The sequence below is a fragment of the Pongo abelii genome, chromosome X (assembly GCF_028885655.2).
Source record: "Pongo abelii isolate AG06213 chromosome X, NHGRI_mPonAbe1-v2.0_pri, whole genome shotgun sequence".
Taxonomy (NCBI): Eukaryota; Metazoa; Chordata; class Mammalia; order Primates; family Hominidae; genus Pongo; species Pongo abelii.
In genome coordinates, this window is record NC_072008.2 from 1,997,636 (window position 1) to 2,021,111 (window position 23,476).

The 23,476-nt window shown below is 45.9% G+C and overlaps 1 protein-coding gene across 5 annotated transcripts in view; it reads right to left on the minus strand.

Annotated features, from left to right (window-relative positions):
- Positions 1–23,476, minus strand: part of DHRSX (dehydrogenase/reductase X-linked) — a 277,695-nt gene that overhangs the window by 177,194 nt on the left and 77,025 nt on the right. For all 5 annotated transcript variants that reach the window (XM_063721055.1, XM_024241546.3, XM_063721056.1 and 2 more), the window contains one exon: positions 17,703–17,771. In XM_063721055.1, coding sequence (XP_063577125.1) covers positions 17,703–17,771 — 69 coding nt within the window. The remainder of the gene's footprint in view (positions 1–17,702; positions 17,772–23,476) is intronic.

The following is a 23,476-nucleotide window of genomic DNA, read 5'->3' on the forward strand; positions in this document are numbered from 1 at the left end:
CATGTGGATGAGGCAGCAATTATGCATCCAACAAAGTGAGGTTTGCAAAGTGAGGAAGGAGGAAGGAAAACGCTGTCGTTCACCATCCCTCACCACAGGGAGGCCACAGGCAACGCCTGCAATTCAAACATGCTGCTTCAACAAAGCATCCTGGTCCTCCCAGGGTTTGGGATCCTGGGGAAATGGAAATGGGTATGATGGTCAGGGAGGGCGACGCTAGCCTCAAGCCCAGCCCTTCACTTCAATGGGATTTAAATGCCACACACGTTACAGTTCGGTTTTATGAAATCTCTGCTTTTATCAAAGCATATATAATTTCATAAAGTATATGTAAAGCATTTATAATTTTATATATACAGCACATATAATTTTAGGAGGAAATGATGGTGCACGCCTGTAGTCCCAGCTCCTCGAGAGGCTGAGGTGGGAGGATCGCTTGAGTTCCAGAGGCAAAGCCAGCCTGGGCAACACAGCAAGACTCACGTCTCTTAAAAAATAAAATAAAATAAGTAGGTATATAATTTTATGTATATATTAATTTTATATTTTATATATTGATACGTATTATACATTACATGTTACAATGTTATATTATATATTATGATATATGCTTATTATATATTATATTTATTATATATTATGTGTTACATAGTATGATATATATAAAATTATATATACATAAAATTAAGCATCCAATAACTATAGTTTATATTTATATATTATAAATCCGTGTTTATTATAAAGTATGATATAATATATATTAAATATAAATATATACTATTTACAGAATAGCATATTTAATATAAATAATCTATTTATAATATGACATACAAATATAATTTATAGTTATTATATTTATGTAATATATATTTTATGTATATACAAAATGTATTGTGCATATTATATTGTTTTATATATAAATATTTAAATAAAATATATCAAAGTATATCTTGTATATAATTTTATATTACAAATATATTATACATTACAAAATATATATACATTACAAAATGTAACATACATATGAATGTGGATTTGTATGTACATACATTATAATAATATAAATTAATATGATGTCATTATGTATTTAGTATATACATTGAACGTAATACATCATATATAATACGTTATAATTTAATGTATATGCGTTATAATAAAATAAATATATAGTAAGTATATAAACCTAAAATATTAATATATATCAAGTATATAAATGCATATACAATAAATATATGAACCTAAAATATGAATATATATAAAGTAGATGAATATAACACATAAACAAAATATAAATGTCTGGACATTGACCATGTACAAGTGTGCAGTGTGGACAGTGAATGGAAATGTGAGCATGAAATGTGTGTTGACGCCTCCCCGTCTCCTGCGCACACACAACACACAGCGACCTCCCCGTCTGCTGTGCACACACAACACACAGGGACCTCCCCGTCTCCTGTGCGCACACAACACACAGCGACCTCCCCGTCTGCTGTGCACACACATGACACACAGGGACCTCCCCATCTCCTGTGCACACACATGACACACAGGGACCTCCCCGTCTCCTGTGCACACACATGACACACAGGGACCTCCCCGTCTGCTGTGCACACACATGACACACAAGAACCTCCCCGTCTCCTGTGCACACACGTGACACACAGGGACCTCCCCATCTCCTGTGCACACCCTACACACATGGACCTCCCCGTCTCCTGCGCACACACAACACACAGGGACTTCTCCATCTCCTGTGCACACACATGACACACAGGGACCTCCCCGTCTCCTTGCACACACATGACACACAGGGACCTCCCCATCTCCTGTGCACACACGTGACACACAGGGACCTCCCCGTCTCCTCCGCACACACGACACACAGGGACCTCCCCGTCTCCTCCGCACACACAACACACAGGGACCTCCCCGTCTCCTGCGCACACACAACATACAGCGACCTCCCCGTCTGCTGTGCACACACAACACACAGGGACCTCCCCGTCTCCTGTGCGCACACAACACACAGCGACCTCCCCGTCTGCTGTGCACACACATGACACACAGGGACCTCCCCGTCTCCTGCGCACACACAACACACAGGGACCTCCCCGTCTCCTGTGCGCACACAACACACAGCGACCTCCCCGTCTGCTGTGCACACACATGACACACAGGGACCTCCCCATCTCCTGTGCACACACATGACACACAGGGACCTCCCCGTCTCCTGTGCACACACAACACACAGGGACCTCCCCGTCTCCTGTGCGCACACAACACACAGCGACCTCCCCGTCTGCTGTGCACACACATGACACACAGGGACCTCCCCATCTCCTGTGCACACACATGACACACAGGGACCTCCCCGTCTCCTGTGCACACACAACACACAGGGACCATTTGGGGTTCAGGGCCGCGTGTCCATGGTGGGATCCCTGGCAGTTTTTCTGATTTGCCCAAGTACTCATGAGTTTCCTGACTGCTATGATTTTTCACAGAAGAAGCTTGGCTGCGGACAAGATGGGTTGGCGGACGCACGGGGAACCGGATGGGAGGCTGTTTCTGTCCGGGCTCACTGTCCTGGCAGCTGCAGGTACCTAGGCCGTGTGGACGTCTGAGCAGACAGGGCGCCGGAGGAGACGGCAGGACAAGGATGGGAGTGCAGACAGCAGGGTCCCTGTGAAGGCCAGTGGGCCCAGGTGAGGCCCAGGGAGGGGTATACCTGCCCCACAGGAGAGACCTGGACTCTGCCGCAGCAGGGAGCCAGGGCAGGAGGGAACTCGGCCCCAACCACATGCTGTAAGCAAGTCGGCCAGGTCAGAGTTCCAGGTGACGATGAGGTTACAGCTATAGGTGACGATGATGTCAGAGCTACCGGTGAGGATAGCGGGTTAGAGCTACAGGTGAGGCTAAGAGGTCAGCATGCCAGGTGAAGATGAGATTACAGCTACAGGTGAGGATGACATCACATTTACAAGCGAGGATAACAGGTTAGAGCTACAGATGAGGAGAAGAGTTGGAGTTGGGGCCGGGCACAGTGGCTCACGCCTGTAATCCCAGCACTTTGGGAGGCTGAGGCAGGCAGATCACGAGGTCAAGAGATCGAGACCATCCTAGCCAACATGGTGAAACCCTGTCTCTACTAAAAATACAAAAATTAGCTGGGTGTGGTGGCACGTGCCTGTAGTCCCAGCTACTTGGGAGGCTGAGGCGGGAAAATGGCATGAACCCGGGAGGTGGAAGTTGCGGTGAGCCGAGATTGTGCCACTGCACTCCAGCCTGGGCAACACGCTGAGACTCCGTCTCATTAAAAAAAAAAAAAAAAAAAAAAAAGAGTTGGAGTTGGAGTTCCAGGTAGTGATGCGAGGTTGGACTTCCAGGTGACAATGAGTGGTTAGCATTACAGGTGATGGAGGGAGGTTGGAGTCCTAGGTGAGGACGAGTGGTCAGAGTTACAGGTGATGGAGGGAGGTTGGAGTCCTAGGTGAGGACGAGTGGTCAGAGTTACAGGTGATGGAGGGAGGTTGGAGTCCTAGGTGAGGACGAGTGGTCAGCGTTACAGGTGATGATAAGAGGTGAAGTTCCAGGTAAAGATAAGCCGTCACTGGGGCCAAGGACAGCCCGAGGTCACAGGGCTGGCTCAACCCTGATTCCTCCAAGACCTGTGTTGTTTCCTGCACCTGTTTCCTTGGAATGAGTCTGTTCAGGACTCACACTCACCTGCTGCAGGGAGCACAGCTCTCCAGCCCACCTGCACTCTTTCCAGAACCCCTCCCTGCCCGTGTGAAGCAGGAGGTTGTCACAGATCAGCACCCAACACACCTCCGCCATTGGGGCCAGCCAGGGGATGGAGGGGCCGAGTTACGTAAGTCCCTGTGCGCACCACAAAGGGGGCTTGTACTGTGTCTGGAAACCTTTCATTTCTGTTTTGAGTTTACTTTCTCACTGGGGGTCCCACTCCTGGCAGACCTCCCTTTTTCCCATAGAGAGGATGCAGGCAGAATTTCCATGCATCTGGAACCCTGGATGCTTGGAAACATGTAGCGCCTCCTGTCATGCCCCATCGGTGGCCAGAGAGGACTGAGTAAAGGATGTTCCCGTGACTCCAAGGAAGGCATGGATGGGAGCGTGTCTACCTCCAGCAGAACCCCCAGGGAACTTGGAATTTGGAGGCAGAGTCTGAGGCCAACACTTCAGAGTGACACACACATACATGTTCAGGGTCACCTTACCACAAGCCATGCATTTCCCTGATGAGCCAGGGGGTGACTATGTCTCGCCAAGTTCTTGTCCCATGACCTGGGGTCAGGACACAGTGTGCTGATGTCACACCATGTCACACGGCTATAGTATGCCTCTATCAGCAATGCAACTAGATATCCAATTCCTGCCCCATCTATGTCTCTATTCGTCTCCCGAGGCTGCTGTGACAAATGACCACACGTGGGGAACTTAATTCAACAGGAATTCATCCTCTCCCAGCTCTGGAGACCAAAAGTCTGAGATCGGGTGTCTCAGGACCATGCTCCCTCTGGGGGCTCTGAGGAAGGGGCCTCTCTGCCTCTCCCAGTTTCTGGGGGCTCCAGGCGTCCCTGGGCTTGTGGCCGCATCACTCCAGTCTCTGCCTCCATCTCCACGAGGCCTTCTCCTCTGTGTCTGTGTCTCCTCTTCTGTCTCTTACAAGGACAGCTGTCATTGGATTTAAGACTCACCCTAATCCAGAATGATCTCATCTTGAGATCCTTAACTAATTATATCTGCAAAGACCGTATTTCCAAATAAGGTCCTGTTCACAGGTTCTGGGGGCTAGGACACGGACAGATCTTTTGGAGATCAGCGTTCAACCCATTGCAATTGTGTTTGATGCTTTCTTTTTCTTTTTTTCTTTTTTTTTTGAGACAGAATCATGCTCTGTCTCCCAGGCTGGAGTGCAGTGGCAATATCTCGGCTCACTGCAACCTCAGCCTCCCGGGTTCAAGCAATTCTCCAGCCTCAGCCTCCCGAGGTACTGGGATTACAGGCTCCCGCCACCATGCCTGGCTAATTTTTGTAGTTTTAGTAGAGATGAGGTTTCACCATATTGGCCAGGCTGGTCTCGAACTCCTGGCCTCAAGCAATCCACCCGCCTTGGCCACCCAAAGGTGTCTGATACTTTCTGAAGACTCTAGGGGAGGATCCTTCCTGCCTCTTCCAGCTCCTGGTGGCTGCAGGCATCCCTAAGTTGATGGCTGCAACACTCCAGTCTCTCAGTCTCTGTCTCCACATGGCCTTATCTGTGTCTGTGTCTCCTTTTTTTTTTTTTTTTTTTGAGATGGAGTTTCACTCTTGTTGCCCAGGCCGGAGTGCAATACCACGATCTCGGCTCACCGCAACCTCAGCCTCCTGGGTTCAAGTGATTCTCCTGCCTCTGCCTCCCGAGTAGCTGGGACCACAGTGCACCCCACCAAGCCAGAGTGATTTGTTAATATTTTGTAGAGACAGAGTCTCGCTACGCCACCCTGACTGCTGTCGAACTCCTGGCCTCATGCAATCTTCCTGCCTCGGCCTCCCAAAGTGCTGGGATTCCAGGCATGAGCCACCGCGCCCGACCCTGGCATTCACCCCTCTTGAGACACGGTGGGAAAGGAACTGTGAATAGTTATTTTCACACGTGCCACCTGTGCTCTGGTGGGAGAAGAGCAATGAGAAAACTCGCCTTGTTTCTCTACCTCGGTTCTCATTCACAGACAAAAAAAAAAACAAAAAAACAGTAACACAGCCAGGCAGGGTACAGATAACTCCCTCCGCTGGCAGAGCCATTTTTTTTCCCCATTTTAACAACATTCATTATTTCTTGTCTGTTAAATAGCACATAGAATTTGTGCCTCTAAACCCACTCGATAATCTTTTGGGTAATTAACTTGTAAAACAACCCCAGTCCTCGTTACGGGCAGGATGGAAAAATGTGAAGTGGCGCATTTGCAAAGCAGATCATACACAATTACTTATTAAACATGCCCCAGGTGTGCCGGCAAGTTGGAGGCAAGGGGAAACCCTCAGCCTTGTCTTCTAATGGAAGAAGATTAAAAAGTGCCAATATCCTCAGAGCGTGCGCACACACACACACATAAGATACATATGCCAACAGGCTGATATATTCAGGGTCTGGAGAAGGATTACACAAAGAGACGAGTTGTGGAAGGGGCCTCGCTTGCAGACCTTTGTAGGTGAACAGGGGCAGGGATTAAGGATCTCATGGTGCTGCAGAAGTATCTCTGAATGGATCAGGGCAACCGGGCATTCAAAAGCAAAATATGTCAGTATGACTCATCTCAGAAACATCCTTGCTTCCAACTGCAGGCGGTGATTTGGCCAGAGGTGGGCTCCAAGACTTGGTAAACACTTGTCAGAGCACCTCTAACCTCTACCTAACTCTAGCCCTAACCCTAAATACTAGGGAAATATGAGACTAATTTTCAAAAAAATAGCTGGGCATGGTGGCTCACTGTGCCTGTCATCCCAGTACTTTGGGAGGCTCAGGTAGGAGGATCGCCTGTGGCCGGGAGTTGGAGACCAAAACAAAGAGGCTGGGAACTACAACGCACCATCATTTCTTCAAACGCACCGACTATCTGTGAGGTCCACGTGTGGATGTGCTTATTCTTACGTATTTAAAGGCTCATGGAAAGGCAGTTTTGCTCCTTAGTGAAAACATATACTGGGCTCTATCAAGCCACGAAAAGACACAAAGAAACGTTAAATGCATATTCCTTTTCTTTTTTTTTTTTGAGACGGACTCTCGCTGTGTCACCTAGGCTGAAGTGCAGTGGTGCGCACTGAAAACTCCACCTCCCAGGTTCAAGCGATTCTCCTGCCTGAGCCTCCTGAGTAGCTGGGATTACAGGCACCGCCACCATGCCTGGCTAATTTTTGTATTTTTATTTATTTATTTATTTATTTATTTATTTGGAGACGGTGTCTCGCTCTGTTGCCCAGGCTGGAGTGCAGTGGCGCGATCTCGGCTCACAGCAAGCTCCGCCTCCTGGGTTCACGCCATTGTCCCACCTAAGCCTCCCGAGTAGCTGGGACTACAGGTGCCCACCACCACACCTGGCTAATTTTTTGTATTTTTAGTAGAGATGGGGTTTCCACCATGTTAGCCAGGATGGTCTCGATCTCCTGATCTCGTGATCTGCCTGCCTCGGCCATAGTGATTTGGAAGGTTAAAATTAAGCCTTACCGCCCTGAGATATGAAGAACCCTGAAGAGAAGGAACACAGTGAGACCTGAGAGGACAAATTAAACTTTCAGAGAGTGTGGGACATCTATGGCCACGCATGAGAACACATACAGTGACCTCAAGGAAAAATTACCAACAGGAACGCATGAGTCTATCTGTTTATCTACGCATATGCCTGTCTACAGCCTGACTCGGGACACTTCTCGAAAACATGAAAGAAACAAAAGGACTCACTATGAAAAGGAAAACGGTCAATAAGGGCCATTTTATGTTTTAAAAAAAAAACAACACACAGGCCGGGCGTGGTAGCTCATGCCTGTAATCCAGCACTTCGGGAGGCCAAGGCAGGCAGATCACAAAGTCAGGAGATCAAGACCATCCTGGCTAACACAGTGAAACCCTGTCTCTACTAAAAATACAAAAAATTAGCTGGGTGTCGTGGTGCATGCCTGTAATCCCAGCTCCTTGGGAGGCTGAGGCAGGAGAATGGCTTGAACCAGGGAGTCGGAGGTTGCAGTGAGCCAAGATTGCACCACTGAACTCCAGCCTGGGCAACAGCGCAAGACTCCATCTCAAAACAAACAAACAAACAAAAAGCAAAAACAAAAAAAACAAAAAAAAACCGTAGGGCTGAGCTTGGTGTCTTACACCTGTAATCCCAGCACTTTGGAAGGTGGGAAGATCGCTTGAGGCCAGGAATTTGAGACCAGCCTGGGCAATGTAATGAGACCCGATCTCTAGAAAAAATTTAAAAAACAAAATTAGCCATGTGTAGTGGTGCATGCTGCTAGTCCCAGCTACTCGGGAGGCTGAGGTAGGAAGACAGCTTGTGCCCGGGAGTTTGAGGCTGCAGTGAGCTATGATCACACCACTGCACTCCAACCTGGGTGACAGAGCAAGACCTTGTCTCCAAAACAATAAAACAAACAAAATAAAAAACACAAAGGTAATTTTTAATATATGCTGAACCAGAATACACATCCACAATCTGGTTAAAACTTCTCTTGGGAATAAACATAATTAATCGTTGGTTAACACATTCACATGAAGTGCTGTGATTCCAACTTCAGCACAGACGTGATGTCTCAAGGAGTCTATGCCCTAAAATCATGTCCCAAGAATTCTGTACGTGAAAAATGGATACCCAGGGGTGTGGGGAGAATTCCGTGCCATCGACACTCACATCATCCTTTTTCCAAGTTTCGCAAGCTCCTTAACAATCCTTCTACCCAATCTGAAAGTCTACAGGTAGAAGAAAAATGCTACACATCTTCTTGCCCCAAGATATGTCTGCCTCCCGACTTGGAGTTCTCGTTCTGTTTGATGATGAAGACCAGTAGACGCCTATGCAGAGACTCTTGTATGTCATCATGAATAACATATGTCCCACTCATGTGTCACAGGTGAGCCTGTAAAACAGGCACTGAGGTAGATTGTCTGGAGAGCCACTGTGTTTCAGGCACTGAATCAGAAACTCAGAAGATACCTGTGCACAGAATCCATGTCTGCCCTCACAAAGCTCTGACTTTAGCGGGGACAGGTGATGAGGAGGGTGGGTATTCCCAAAACAACAACCCTCATCTCTTGCACGTGGAATGGGTCACAAAGAGCTCTCTTACTGACAACAAGCATTCATCCTACACTTCACTGACCCTTGTGTTTTCAATCTACTAAATTACATTGATGACCTGTTATCAAGCTTCATCCTGATTTCACAGTATTCTGTTTTCATGATAAATTAAAGTATTTTATAGGTCATTGGATGGGCCAAAATGATGGTTCACAAAGATCTATTTTCAAAGTAGAAGTGCCTCCCAAAGTGGCATGCAAAATTTACCTTCTTGACACCCATCAATTGCAGAAGGCATTGACCAGTGATTTCTTTTGTTGAAAACAAACTTGATCTAATAACTGGGTAGAAGCACATGAACCAAACAGCTAGTCCCTCTTCTGATGAAGACAGCACACGCTACTGGAAGAATAATATTTGGGAAGCTTTTTTTTTTTTTTAGATGAAGCTTCTCTCTGTCGCCCAGGCTGGAGTGTAGTGGCATGATCTCGGCTCACTGCAAACCTCCGCCTCCCGGGTTCAAGCCATTCTCCTGCCTCAGCCTCCTGAGTAGCTGGAATTACAGGCACCCACCACCATACCTGGCTAATTTTTGTATTTTTAGTAGAGATGGGGTTTCACCGTGTTGGCCAGGCTGGTCTCGAACTCCTGACCTCAAGCTATCTGCCCGCCTAGGCCTCCCAAAGAGCTGGGATGACAGGCGTGAGCCATCGCGCCTAGCCAGGAAGCTAAATGAATCAGAAGATGCTGTTGGTGATTAAAGTTACACAATCATTATAGAAAATGAGGACACCATGCACCTTCCAAAGAGGACACACAGCACATGTCTAGTCTGATGTCTCTTAGGATTTAGGATTACGGGGGTTCCACCATTCTTTCTGTGCTTTTAAGACTGTTTAACTGGTTACCTCTCCCCATCTGAGTTCATTTGAACACGGCTATGCCTTTCTGTGTTTGCTTTCATTGAGCTGCTGGGGTTTGATTTATTTATATTTGGAGGAGTTGCGGTAAGTGAATGAGACTATTTGTTCTAAGTAAGACAGCTTTCATCAGCAGATAATTACGCAGGAGCCCCAAAGGTGTGGGCACAATGGCTAAATGATGATAAGGAGCGAAAACGCTTCCCTGGAAAATCCCTAGCTTGGGAAATGAGCCATCTCACCCAGATTCCTGAAAACAATCGCGCATTTATAATTCCGAGAGCTCAATTAGCCATCCTTCTGTGGGCACGTAGCTTCCCATGCCCTGCCCAGCGTGGGATCTCAGCGGAGCATGACTTCAAAGACAGAAAGTACAACAAAGTACGCAGGCCAGAGTATTAACCGAAGAACTAAGGAGAGAGAATTGAGAGCAGGAAAGGCAGGAGGGGAAAGCAGGCTAGAGAGGCGCCCAGCATGTCGAAATAATTGTGTGACTGACACTCCACAGCAATCTGTGCTCCTGGAGTCAGGATGTGTGCTGACTTGCTTAAAAATAAATCCACATGGCTGAACCGCGGTTACCCAATGCAGGGATTCCAGCAGAGCAAGAACGAAACAGCACATTCAGCTCCCTCTGTCCCTCGCTGGGCAACTGGGGGTTGTGGGGACAAGAATCAGAGTTCCAGCAGGTGCAGGCCAGTCCAGAGAGAAGCACAATTTAGAGCAAGGTTCGTACGGGTTTGGTGGAGGTGTGCCCAGGTCTCACCTGCTCAGGTGTGAGCAGGGAAGCGGATGCCTGTAGGAGCTGTGGTCATCCATAAGATGTTGTGGGCAGCAGATCCCACTCACAGGCAGAGGGCAGACCCTGCCGTGTGCCTGGACCACGGCTCTGGGGGCTCCTGAGCCTGGAGGCAGACTCACTCGAGGTAAAGGCTCAACGGCCACAGCCGAAATGTCCCCACCCAGCTGGGCCTCAGCATCATCTATTGAGGACTAGAGAGTCCCCCAGCAGTGGACATACCAGGGCCACCACTGATGGATGTCAAAACCTGTTCAGATTTTAAACTTTTTCTTTTAAAAAAAAAAAATTGCATGCATACATAGTAGGTGTATATATTTAAGGGATAATGAGGTATTTTGATACAGGCATGCAATGTGTAATACTCACATCAGGGCAAACAGGGTATCTGTCCCCTCGAGTATTCATCACTTGTTTGTGTCACTAACATTCTAATTAAACCTTTAGTTAGTTTCTTTTTTTTTTTTTTTTTTTGAGATGGAGTCTCTGTAGTCCAGGTTGGAGTGCAGTGGCACGATCTCAGCTCACAGCAACCTCCGCCTCCCAGGTTGTAAGAGATGTTTTGCCTACAAGGGATGTTACAGCTAAAATAAAGACTAGGAAATTCGGGGTGAAAGAACATTAATTCGTTTGTTTGTTTGTTTGTTTGCTTGTTTTGGAGACAGAGTCTTGCTCTGTCGCCCAGGCTGGAGCGCAGTGGCACGATCTCGGCTCACGGCAACCTCCACCTCCCAGGTTCAAGCAATTCTCCTGCTTCAGCCTCACAAGTAGCTGGGACTACAGGTGTGCACCACCACGCCCGGCTAATTTTTGTGTTTTTAGTAGAGACAGGGTTTCACCATGTTGGCCAGGCTGGTCGCGAACTCCCGACCTCAAGTCATCCACCTGCCTTGGCTTCCCAGAGTGCTGGGATTCAGGGGTAAGCCACTATGTCCAGCCACTTTTAGTTATTTTTAAATGGACCATGAAGTGTTGTTGAGTGTAGTCAGCTTTTTGTGCTATCAAATACAAGATCTTACTCATTCTATCTAAAGTATATTTTTGTGCCCATTAACCATCTCCACTGCACACCCCATCTTACAAGATGGTAAACCTTTTAAACAGCCACAGACAGCGCAAACAATTCTTTTCTTCTTTTCTGTAAGATTGACTTAAAGGCCATCAGTATTGATATGCCATAAGTAAACTAAAATTTTTTAATGGTGTGGACAAATCATGTGTTCATCATGCTACTTGTCCACAAAACATTGCACTTTAAAGAACTGATGATCGAATATTCTACACAAACTTTTCCAAGAAAACAGCAACGATTTGTTATTGTGGTCGGACGCAGTGGTTCACGCCTGTAATCCCAGCAATTTGGGAGGCCCAGGTGGGTGGATGATCTGAGGTCAAGAGTTTGAGACAAGCCTGGCTAACATGGTGAAACTCCGTCTCTACTAAAAATATAAAAAATTAGCTTGGCCTGGTGGTGGGTCTGTAATCCCAGTTACTTGGGAGGCTGAGGCAGGAGAATCGCTTGAACCCAGGAGGCGGAGGTTGCAGTGAGCCGAGATCACACCACTGCATTCTAGCGTGGGCAACAAGAGTGAAACTCTGCCTCAAAAAAAAAAAAAAGTTATTGGTCAAAATTCATGTTGTCTAAATCTGAAACATTTTCAGAATCTAATAAAATTAAGTTGGTGATTATAAATCATTGTTTCTTGGCTGTCATTTTGGTTAGGTGGATCACATATGTGAATTTTGGGGAACTATTCTTTTTTTTATTATACTTTAAGTTTTAGGGTACATATGCATAATGTGCAGGTTAGTTACATATGTATACATGTGCCATGTTGGTGTGCTGCACCCATTAACTCGTCATTTACATTAAGTATATCTCCTAATGCTATCCCTCCCCCCACCCCACAACAGGCCCCGGTGTGTGATGTTCCCCTTCCTGTGTCCATATGTTCTCGTTGTTCAATTCCCACCTATGAGTGAGAACATGCGGTGTATATACCCAAAGGATTATAAATCATGCTGCTATAAAGACACAGGCACACGTATGTTTATTGTGGCACTATTCACAATAGCAAAGACTTGGAACCAACCCAAATGTCCAACAATGATACACTGGATTAAGAAAATGGGGCACATATACACCATGGAATACTATGCAGCCATAAAAAATGATGAGTTCACGTCCTTTGTAGGGACATGGATGAAGCTGGAACTATTCTTTATATAGTTTTTAAGCCCTTCAGATTAAAAGTAAAAAGTCATGAGAAAAGAATGCCTCACTTGCCAGTTTCCAGAAACTTCTCTTTGGGCTCCGGATTGATGGTTGAATGCCTTTAGGACAGCAGCAAGTCTACCACTTGAAGGTGCGTGGGGATCCTGTAACGGCCTCATAAGAATGCAGATTCCAGGGCCCCATCCCCACCCCCAGAGGCCCCGATTCACAGGTGGGCCCTGGGAACTTGCATTTCTTGTGTACTCCCCGGAAATGCTGATGTGACAGGTCCGGAGAAGGCACTTTTGGATTCATTGTGTTAGAAAATGCCACTCCTTTGAAAACCTGCTGCAAACGAGGAAGGGCCAAGGTGGCAGGGAATAGGATCCACTGTCACAGAGGAAGCAGGAATTTAAAAAAATTAAAAAATATGTAAGCAAAAACTCAGTTGTAAGTAAGAAAACCCAATTCTCCCTGAGGAAGAGAAAGAGCTGAAGTCCTTTAAAAATTAACTGCCTGTTTTTCTGTGGCTAATAAGCCTTATCTCTCCCTTTCCCAAGCATTATAAAAACTCTGTTTCTCTAGCTGTACAGCTACAAAGTCACTAGGCAAATAATCTCAAATCATAAAACATATTGTTCCTTAAAAATAAAAAATAATATGCATGTGTCAATTAAACAACTGTCTTTGTTTCTCATTTCTATAATGTACTTCCCCCTACACAGATCTCCCCCCGCCCCACAAAATACTTAAAAAATAACCAAACTCTTTGTTCAAAACTCAGTCCTTTAAATGTTAATCCAACGGGGTCGGTACAAATAAACAATTAAATAATTCCTCTTCAACCCCTCGGTCTCTCTAATTCCTTAATTATCCCACTACACAGAAACCAATCCTTTTGCCCCAAGGGAGGTCCCAATGAGGAGAAAAGATCTGGCCAGGCTGCTGCCACTCTGTGACATTGTACACTGGGCTTGGCTCTGGCTGAGGGGGAGCCCCTACGGGTGTGTGTTCCTGAAAATCACAGGGATGCTGCAATGCTGGCTATGAAATTTCAACACACCCCAGCCCTTGGCAGAGGGAAGCACAAGGTGTTCCACAGCAGCTTAGGGTAGCAAGGAGGAGATCGGGCCATAGGCAGTGACCAGGCTCAGCTCTCTGTAGCGTTAATTTCACGCTCATCGCTTTTTAAATAGAATCAAGGCCGGGCACGGTGGCTCACGCCGGTCATCTCAGCACTTTGGGAGGCCGAGGCGGATGGATCATGAGGTCAGGAGTTCAAGACCAGCCTGGCCAAGATGGTGAAACCCCGTCTCTACTAAAAATTAGCCGGGCGTGGTGGCGGGCACCTGTAATCCCAGCTACTCGGGAGGCTGAGGCAGGAGAATCACTTGAACCCGGGCCGCAGAGGTTGCAGTGAGCCGAGATCACGTCGCTGCACTCCAGCCTGGGTGATAGAGTGAGACTCCGCCTCAAAATAATAATAATAATCATCATCATCATCATCAAAATAGGCCAGGCACAGTGGCTCACGCCTGTAATCCCAGCACTTTAGGAGGCCGAGGTGAATGGACCGCTTGAGCCCAGGAGTTCAAGATGAGCCTGGGCAACAAGGCGAACCCCCAACTCTACAAAAATTAGCTGGGTGTGGTGCTGCACACCTGGATTCCCAGCTACTGGGGAGGATGAGGCAGGGGAAACACTTGGACCTGGGAGGCGGAGGTTGCAGTGAGCCGAGATAACACCACTGTACTCCAGCATGGGCAACAGAGGAGACCCTGTATCAAAAAACAAACAAAGAAACAAAGAATCAAAATACACCCATCCCCCACTTGGGGGAATTCTCAAAACACCATCTCAAATTCAAACAGCCAAGGAAGGGATGTGCATTTAAAAAAAATAATAATAATAAGGTACCACGCATAAACATGGCTGAGAAAAGCACTTAGCAGTTGGATGGCCAACAGGTATATGAAAAGGTGCTTATAGGAAAAGGTAGTCGGCCGGGTGCAGTGGCTCACGCCTGTAATCCCAGCACTTTGGGAGGCTGAGGCGAATGGATCACGAGGTCAGGAGTTCGAGACCAGCCTGGCCAACATGGTGAAACCCCGTCTCTATTAAAAATACAAAAATTAGCTAGGCATGGTTGCGAATGGCTGTAATCTCAGCTACTCAGGAGGCTGAGGCAGAAGAATCACTTGAACCTGGGAGCCTGAGGTTGCAGTGAGCCAAGATTGCGCCACTGCACTCCAGCCTAGGTGACAGAGCGAGACTCCGTCTCAAAAACAAACAAAAAAATAAACAAAGATACTCAACATCACTAATATCAGGGAAATGCAAATGAAAACCACTATGAACTATCATCTCACACCAGCTAAAATGGATATTGTCAGAAGGGTGTTTTTGTTTCTGTTTGTTTTTTTTTTTTCTTTGAGACAGAGTCTTGCTCTGTCGCCCAGGCTGGAGTGTAATGGTATGATCTTGGCTCACTGCAACCTCCGCCTTCCGGGTTCAAGCGATTCTCCTGCCTCAGCCTCCTGAGTAGCTGGGGTTACAGGTGCCCGCCACCACGCCCGGCTAATTTTTAGTAGAGACGGGGTTTCACCATCTTGGCCAGGCTGGTCTTGAACTCCTGACCTCATGATCCACCTGCCTCGGCCTCCCAAAGTGCTGGGATGACAGGTGCGCGCCACCGTGCTGGCCAGAATGATGATTTCTATAATTGATTCCAAGTGTTGGGGAGGGTGTAGAGAAAAGGGGGCCCTTGTACACCATTGGTGGGAATGTCAGTTAGTACAGCCACTATGAAAAACAGTACAGAAGTTCCTCAAATCATTAAAAATAAAAGCACCACATAATTCAGCAATTCCACTACTAGGCATAGACTCAAAGCAAATGAAATCAGTGTATCAAAGAGACGCCTGCAATCCTATGCGCACTGCAGCATTATTCACAGGAGACAAGATAGGGAAACAACTTAGGTGTCCAACAACAGATGAAAAGATAAAGAAAATACATATCTATACCCGATGGAATACTACACACCCTTGAAAAGGGAGGAAATCCTGTCTCCTGCAGCAACACGGATGGAACTGGAGGCCATTACCCTAAGGGAAACAACTCAGAAACTGAATTTTGCACTCTTCTTTTGGGGATTTCTGGCCCCATCGTAGAGCAGGAAATGGTCAAGGCAAGGTGAAGATAGCATCACTCAGCTCTGACATCTGCTAGGAAAGGCATGTAGATGTGCTGGTAGCTTGCACTCGTACTCAAATGCGTGTTCCCCAGGGATCAGGAGCCATTGTCCTTTCTTGTTGACCTCCAGGGCACATGCCAGGAGGTGCTTCTGCTGGTTGGGAGTTCTTGACTTAAGATAAATCAGGCTGGGCATGGTGGCTCACACCTGTAATCCATTGTTCTTATGTCAAGTCCAACTTGCTGGGTCCGACCCACAGACTCTGGCTGAACGATGGATGAACAAATGCACTCAGCCACAGGTTTCCAGTGAAAGAGTGGGCTAGGGGATGGGGCTGCTCACAGACACTGAGGAGGGTGTTTTAAAGAGTCAGCAGCCACGGGTTTGACAAGCTGGCACTGCAGGTCTTTATTTAGTATAGATTTAATGACAAAGGCCTTGAGTCAACACATTCGTGGGCAATTCATGTGGTCGTCCCCCACAACCCAGAGAGAGGGAGAGAGTAGTTCTGTGTGTGGATGATTAAGGGCCAGGTTCTGAGGCCTAAGTAAACTAACTTATCTAGATCAGTTTCTTTCCATCCCCTTGTTATCCAACCTAAGCTTTCAGGCACTGGATAAGAGAATCTGGCTGCCTTCAGCCAAATCTTATTCAGAAGCTTTTGTAAAACCTTCCGGCCTCCAAGAAGGTTTGCATCTTTCTACAATTTTTCCCACCACCCTAACAGACCACCTACATTCTTGCTTCTAAGCGGGAGCTAAATAATGTGTCCACATGGAGAGAGTGGAATAACAGAAACTGGAGACTCAGAAGGGTGGGAGGTGGAAGAGGAGCAAGGGATGAGAAATTACCTCTCGGGTACAATGTACGTGATTCAGGTGTTAGCTATACTAAAAGCCCAGACCTCACCACTACGCCATTCATCCATGTAACAAAACTGTACTTGCACTCCCTACCTGTATACAAATTAAAAATAAAATAATAAATAAATAAAAGGACAGAGCATTGAGAATCTGGAAGGATATTAGAAAGTTGTGTGCACACCTTCCTCAGTGTGAACAGACAGAAAGAGCACACCAGAATCTGGTCTAGCACCTGGTTGAAAATCTTAAGGGCAAGCATATTCCTGTTTGAGTTATCTTTTTTTCTTTCTTTCTTTTTTTTTTTTTTTTTTTGAGACAGAGTCTTGCTCTGTCTCCCAGGCAATCCCAGCTTCAAGCGATTCTCCTGCCTCAGCCTCCCGAGTCATTGGGATTAGAGGCACATGCCACCATGCCTGGCTAATTTTTGTATTTTTAGTAGAGATGGGGTTTCACCATGTTGGCCAGGCTGGTCTCTAACTCCTGACCTCGTGATCCACCCACCTCAGCCTCCTAAAGTGCTGGGATTACAGGCATGAGCCACCACGCCCGGCCTGATTTATCTTAAGTCAAGAACTCCCAACCAGCAGAGGCACCTCCTGGCATGTGCCCTGGAGGTCAACAAGAAAGGACAATGGCTCCTGATCCCTGGGGAACACACATTTGAGTAAGAGTGCAAGCTACCAGCACATCTGCACGCCTTTCCTAGCAGATGTCAGAACTGAGTGATGCTATCTTCACCTTGCCTTGACCATTTCCTGCTCTACGATGGGGCCAGAAATCCCCAAGAGTGCAAAAATCAGAGCCATCTCTCCCAAATGCCACCTGGCACGTGACTGAAGCTCAGCCATGAACCACGCAAACGACCTGTTCCAAGGAAAAAAACAAAAAAAAGTCATTGGAGTATCTCTCGGTACCTTTGTCGTTCAAGGTTTCTTCTTTTATTTTGCTTACAACTTGTTTGGCTTTGCTGTCATTATTTCCAGCTAAAAGGAAAAAGAAAAAAAAAAATACGGTGACTTGTAGGATCATCCAGAAACTATTAACTGCAAAAAAAAGAGGTTTTAAGAGAAGTATAACACAAATCTGAAATGTGCCTTTGATGGACTTTCCCTTTATCGTAGCGTTTAACTTGACAGCCATTTGGGCAGACTAAAGCTATCCATTTAGGAGCCATTTTCTTTAACCTGCATTGGCAAAAAGTACAAAAGCATTTGACATATTACTTTTCAATAATGACAGGGACCCGGGGCACCTGCTGGCGTAATTTGCAAGTGAGAGCTGAGAAGAGCATAAGCATAAAAAATGTGCATTAAAATGTCAGGATGGAAACGAATTTTCGAAAGAGCTTCTATGCTAGAAACATCCCAGTGTGCACACACAGACTGCGCGATGCACGTGATCACTGACTGCGGTTCCTACTGCGTGCTCAGGATTTCTTTTTCTTTTTTTAAATTCTACTTCAAGTTCTGGGGTACATGTGCGGAATGTGCAGGTTGGTTACACAGGTGTACACGTGCAATGGTGGTTTGCTGCACCCATCAACCCGTCATCTACATTAGGTATTTCTCCTAATGCTGTCCCTGCCCTAACCCCTCAACCCGCCGACAGGCCCTGGTGTGTGCTGTTCCCCTCCCTGTGTCCATGTGTTCTCATTGTTCAGCTTCCACTTATGAAGGAGAACATGCAGTCTTTGGTTTTCTGTTCCTGTGTTAGTTGGCTGTGTGCTCCGGATTTCTTATTCCTCTCTCTGCAGCTCCGTAAAACTCTCCAAGTGAAGTTTCAGGAACGTGCCTTTAGAAGGATGGAAAGAGGTGTTTTGCTTGTTACAGCTAAAATAAAGACTAGGAAATCCAGGGTGAAAGAACATTAATTAGGTTTTTTTGTTTTTTTGTTTTTTTGTTTTTGAGATAGAATCTTGCTCTGTTGCCCAGGCTGGAGTGCAGTGGTGCGATCTCAGCTCACTGCAACCTCCACCTCTCCGATTCAAGTGATTCTCCTGCCTCAGCCTCCCGAGTAGCTGGGATTAGAGGTGACGGCCACTATGCCCAGCTAATTTTTTTGTATCTTTAGTAGAGACGGAGTTTCACCATGTTGGCAAGGCTGTTCTTGAACTCCTGATCTCAGGTGATCCGCCCGCCTCAGCCTCCACAGTGCTGGGATGACAGGCATGAGCCACCACGCCCAGCCTGGTTTCTTTAATGTCTTAGGAAGTGAACGTGTGTTGAACAGGAGACTATAGGTTGATGTTGTCTTCATCATTTTTTCAAATGTCTTTGATCCGGGAGGTTGGATTTTAAGGTGTTTCTGAAGAGGCGGCTCTTTAGGGGAAAGGAGTTTGGTAAATTCTTCCTCCTTCAGCCTCATCCCTCATTAACCTGTTGGCAACATGTGGGATTAGCGGCTTTCCAGGGTGAGCCAAGCCCAAAACTCCCTTTCAGGGAGGGTCATGGAAAAAGTGTTGAGAGAAGGGAGATGAGAACTAGCAGGTGAAGTGCACAGGCTTGAACAAGAACCTCTTGCGTGCCCGGAGAGCTGGAAGGGAGGATCAGGACACCAGCTTCACACAGCTGATCTGCAAAGAGCAGGTGCCAAGGGGATGGGGCTTGTCTATCTCCATCCTACCTGCACCCAGCCCGAGTCAGTGAGGTGTTCTGTAGTACAGCACCATCCCCGGGTCTCCATGAAAATACATTTCCAAATAATCCCTCTCTTTAGCATTCCTGAATGCTGAGTCAACACAGTGCATTGAATTTACACACTCTAATACAAGGAAGAGACCATGCTGTTTGATATCCTATCATTGTATTCGGTATTCTTTCTTCTGTATTAAGGTCATGGGCTCCCAAATTAACTATTAGAATGCACTTTTCAAAAAACAATGAAAATGTTTTCAGCAAGGAGTGAAAAAATATATAAGAAAAAATATATAAGAGAGGAGAAGCAGTGAAACTTATGAAGTTGGAAATGTCTTACGGCTAAGATAAATAGTGCAAAGTCCATCCTTTGGGGCAGAGTAAAAGGAATATCTAAATTGTCACTTCCTGGAAGGAATTCAAAGTTGCAGACATCAGAAGACTGAAGCTGCAAAGGTAATTTGCACCTTTGACTTCCTTAAAGAAACAGAACATGATACCATTATTACATTTTTGCTTTGACAGTCCTTTGGCACTGAGGAGGCAGCAGGCATTTCAGGGAGGTGGGTTTTGACGGGAGGGAGAGGAAGAAATAGCCTGAAATGTATATTCCATCTATAAATGTCCTATGCATCAAACACAAAACAAAAAAAGAAAGGATAAAAAAATTCAAAGTCAAGGTAACCTTTACACTGGGGCCTTGTACATTAATGAGCTTATTTATGAAATCCCATGAACTTTTTAAATCTAAGTAGTCATCCACTGCTGGGCTGCTCTGCCGTATCAGCCATCTCAAGATCAAAGAGTGCGGCCGGGTGCGGTGGCTCACGCCTGTAATCTCAGTCCTTTGGGATTTGGGAAGCCAAGGCAAGCAGATCACGAGGTCAGGGGTTCAAGACCAGCCTGGCCAACATGGGGAAACCACATCTCTACTAAAAACAAAAATTAGATGGGCATGGTGATGCGTGCCTGTAATCTCAGCTACTAGAGAAGCGGAGGCAGGAGAATCGCTTGAACCAGGACCCGGGAAGCAGAGGTTGCCATGAACTGAGATCACACCACTGCACTCCAGCCTGGGCGACAGAGCCCAACTCTGTCCCAAAAAAAAAAAAAAAAGTTAGCCAGACATGGTAGCAGGCACCTGTAATCTCAGCTACTCTGGAGGCTAAGGCAGAAGAATCGCTTGAACCCAGCAGGCAGAGGTTGCAGTGAGTTGAGATTGCACCACTGCACTCCAGCCTGGGCGACAGAGTGAGACTCCGTCTCAAAAAGAAAAAAAACAACAACAACAACAAAGGGAAACATGCCGGAAGCTAGGACGAAGTAAGATGGGAGCCTCCACCTTCCCACAAAAGACAAAAGTGGCCAGAAAAAGCTGGGAGCATCAAAAAAAAGCCAGGTGAAGTGACTATTTGGGAAGACCACCTTCATGGGCAGGCCATTTTCCATGGTGGCACAGTCAACACTGGCATAGGACAGAAGCACCACACTGAAGGGATGGAGAAGGTGGGCTGGCATGTGCAATATCTTCTTTGGCCAACGTCACCTTCAGCAATTGTCTCCTCAGATCTGGAGGGAGCTTCTTTAAGGAACTGGACGTGGGACATTTGCCCTCATATGCATTTGCTGGAGTGGTTCCTACATTTATTGAGCAACTACTGCATATGTAGAAACACCACACGAGTCCCAAACACAGTGCATCTGCCTTCTGCTTCATCCTCTGTATTTGGGGGGGTGAGGGGGGGCGTTGCGTGTTATATGTGCAATGGAGATTGGTATAGCCATTATGGAAAACAGTGAAGATGGGGTTTCACTATGTTGGCCAGGCTGGTCTTGAACTCCTGACCTCAGGTGACCCATTTGCCTTTGCCTCCCAAAGTGCTGGGATGACAGGCATGAGCCACTGCACCCGGCCTGGTTTCTTTCACATCTTAGGAAGTGAATGTGCACTGGACAGGAGACTATAGTTTGATGTTGTCATCATCATTTTTTTCAAATGTCTTTGACCAGAAAGGTTGGATTTTAAGGTGTCTCTAAAGGGGTGGCCTTTTTGTTTTTAAGAGTTCCTCAAAAAATGATCAATATGCCTACCATAGGATCTAGCAATCTCACTCCTCCGTATAGATCCAAAGGAAATGAAATCAGCCCCTTATAGAGATATCTACACTCCCATGTTCGTTGCAGCCTGATTCACAAGGGCCAAGATATGAAACCAACCTAAGTGTCCATCTAAGGATGGGTAGATAAAGAAAATGTGGGCTATCTACACCATGGAATACCATTCAGTCTTTGAAAAGAAGGGGACTCTGTCCTGTGATACAACATGGATCAACCAGGAGCACAGCATGTTAAGTAAAATAAGCCACATAAAACCAAATCCCACATGATCTCACCCATATGTAGAGTCTCCAGAAGTTAAACTCACAAGAAAAAGTATTATGATGACTATTGGCTGGGTGTGGTAGCTCACGCCTGTAATTCCAGCACTTTGGGAGGCCGAGGCAGGTGGTTCACAAGGTCAAGAGATCAAGACCATCCTGGCCAACCTGGCAAAACCCTGTCTCTACTAAAGATACAAAAATTAGCCAGGTGTGTTGGCATGCACCTGTAGTCCCAGCTACTCAGGAGGCTGAGGCAGGAGAATCACTTGAACCCGGGAGGCGGAGGTTGCAGTGAGCCGAGATTGCACCACTGCACTCCAGCCTGGCGACAGAGCGAGACTCCATCTCAAAAAAAAGAAAGAAAGAAAAGAAAAAGAATTATGGTGATTACCAGGTGCTAGTGGGGTGGGTTGGTGAGATTTTGGTCAAATGACACCAAATGTCAGTTTGACAGAAGTAAGTTCAAGAGACCTATTGTACTCAAGGTGACTAAATTAGTGACTTATAGTCTTGAACTTGACTATAATTAGTCATGTGACTATAATTAATATTTGAAAATTGCAAAGAGAGTAGATTTTAAGTGTTTCCAAAAACACACACAAAAAGAGCCATGTAAGGTAATGGATATGTGAATTAGCTTGAATTGCCATTCCAGATGGAAACATATATCAAAACCACATTTTGTACACCATAAAAACATGTAACTTGTTTTTGTCTATTAAAATAAGTAAATAGATAATTAAATACAACTTTAAATATTTTACATGTATCACATGTCCTATTCATGGACAATACAAAGTATATGTGGCACAAAGTCACTTTTAAAAGACAGCTGCAATTTAGATAACCTAACCCAACTAGACTTCCTGTGACCTACAAAACTAGATTTTATGATGACCAACGCAACTACACCTCATCATACTCTAACCCAACTAAATCTCATTAGGACCAACCAAAATACACCTCATCATAACCTAACCCAAATAGATCTGATTATACCCTAACCCAACTAGACCTCATCATGACCTAACCCAAATAAATCTCATTATAACTTAGCCCAAATAGACCTCAGCATGACCTAATACAAACAGATACCTTTATGACCAACACAAATACACCTCATCATAACTTAAGTGAATCTCATCACAACCAACCACACTAGACCTCATAACCTAACCAAACTAGACCTCATCATGACCTAATACAACTAGATCACATCATGACCAACTCAACTAGACCTCAACATGACCTGACACAGCTAAATCTCATTATAAACAAGCCCAACAAGAACTAATCATGACTGACTATGACTGGATTTCATCATGACCACCTCAACTACCTCATCATGACTAACTAACTCTCATCATGACCAACCCAACTATACCTCATCATAACCCAACTTAACTACATCATAACCTAACTCAACAAGACTTCATTATGACCTAATACAACTACATCTCATCAAGGCCAAGAAAATCAGTCCTCATCATGACCTAACAAAATCCCATCATGACCAACCCAAATAGACCTCATCACAACCTTATCCAAGTAAATCTCCTCATACCCTAACCCAACTAGAACTCATCATGACCTAACCAAACTAGACTTCATCATAACCTAACCAAACTAGACCTCATCACGACCTAATACAACTAGATCTCATCAAGACCAATC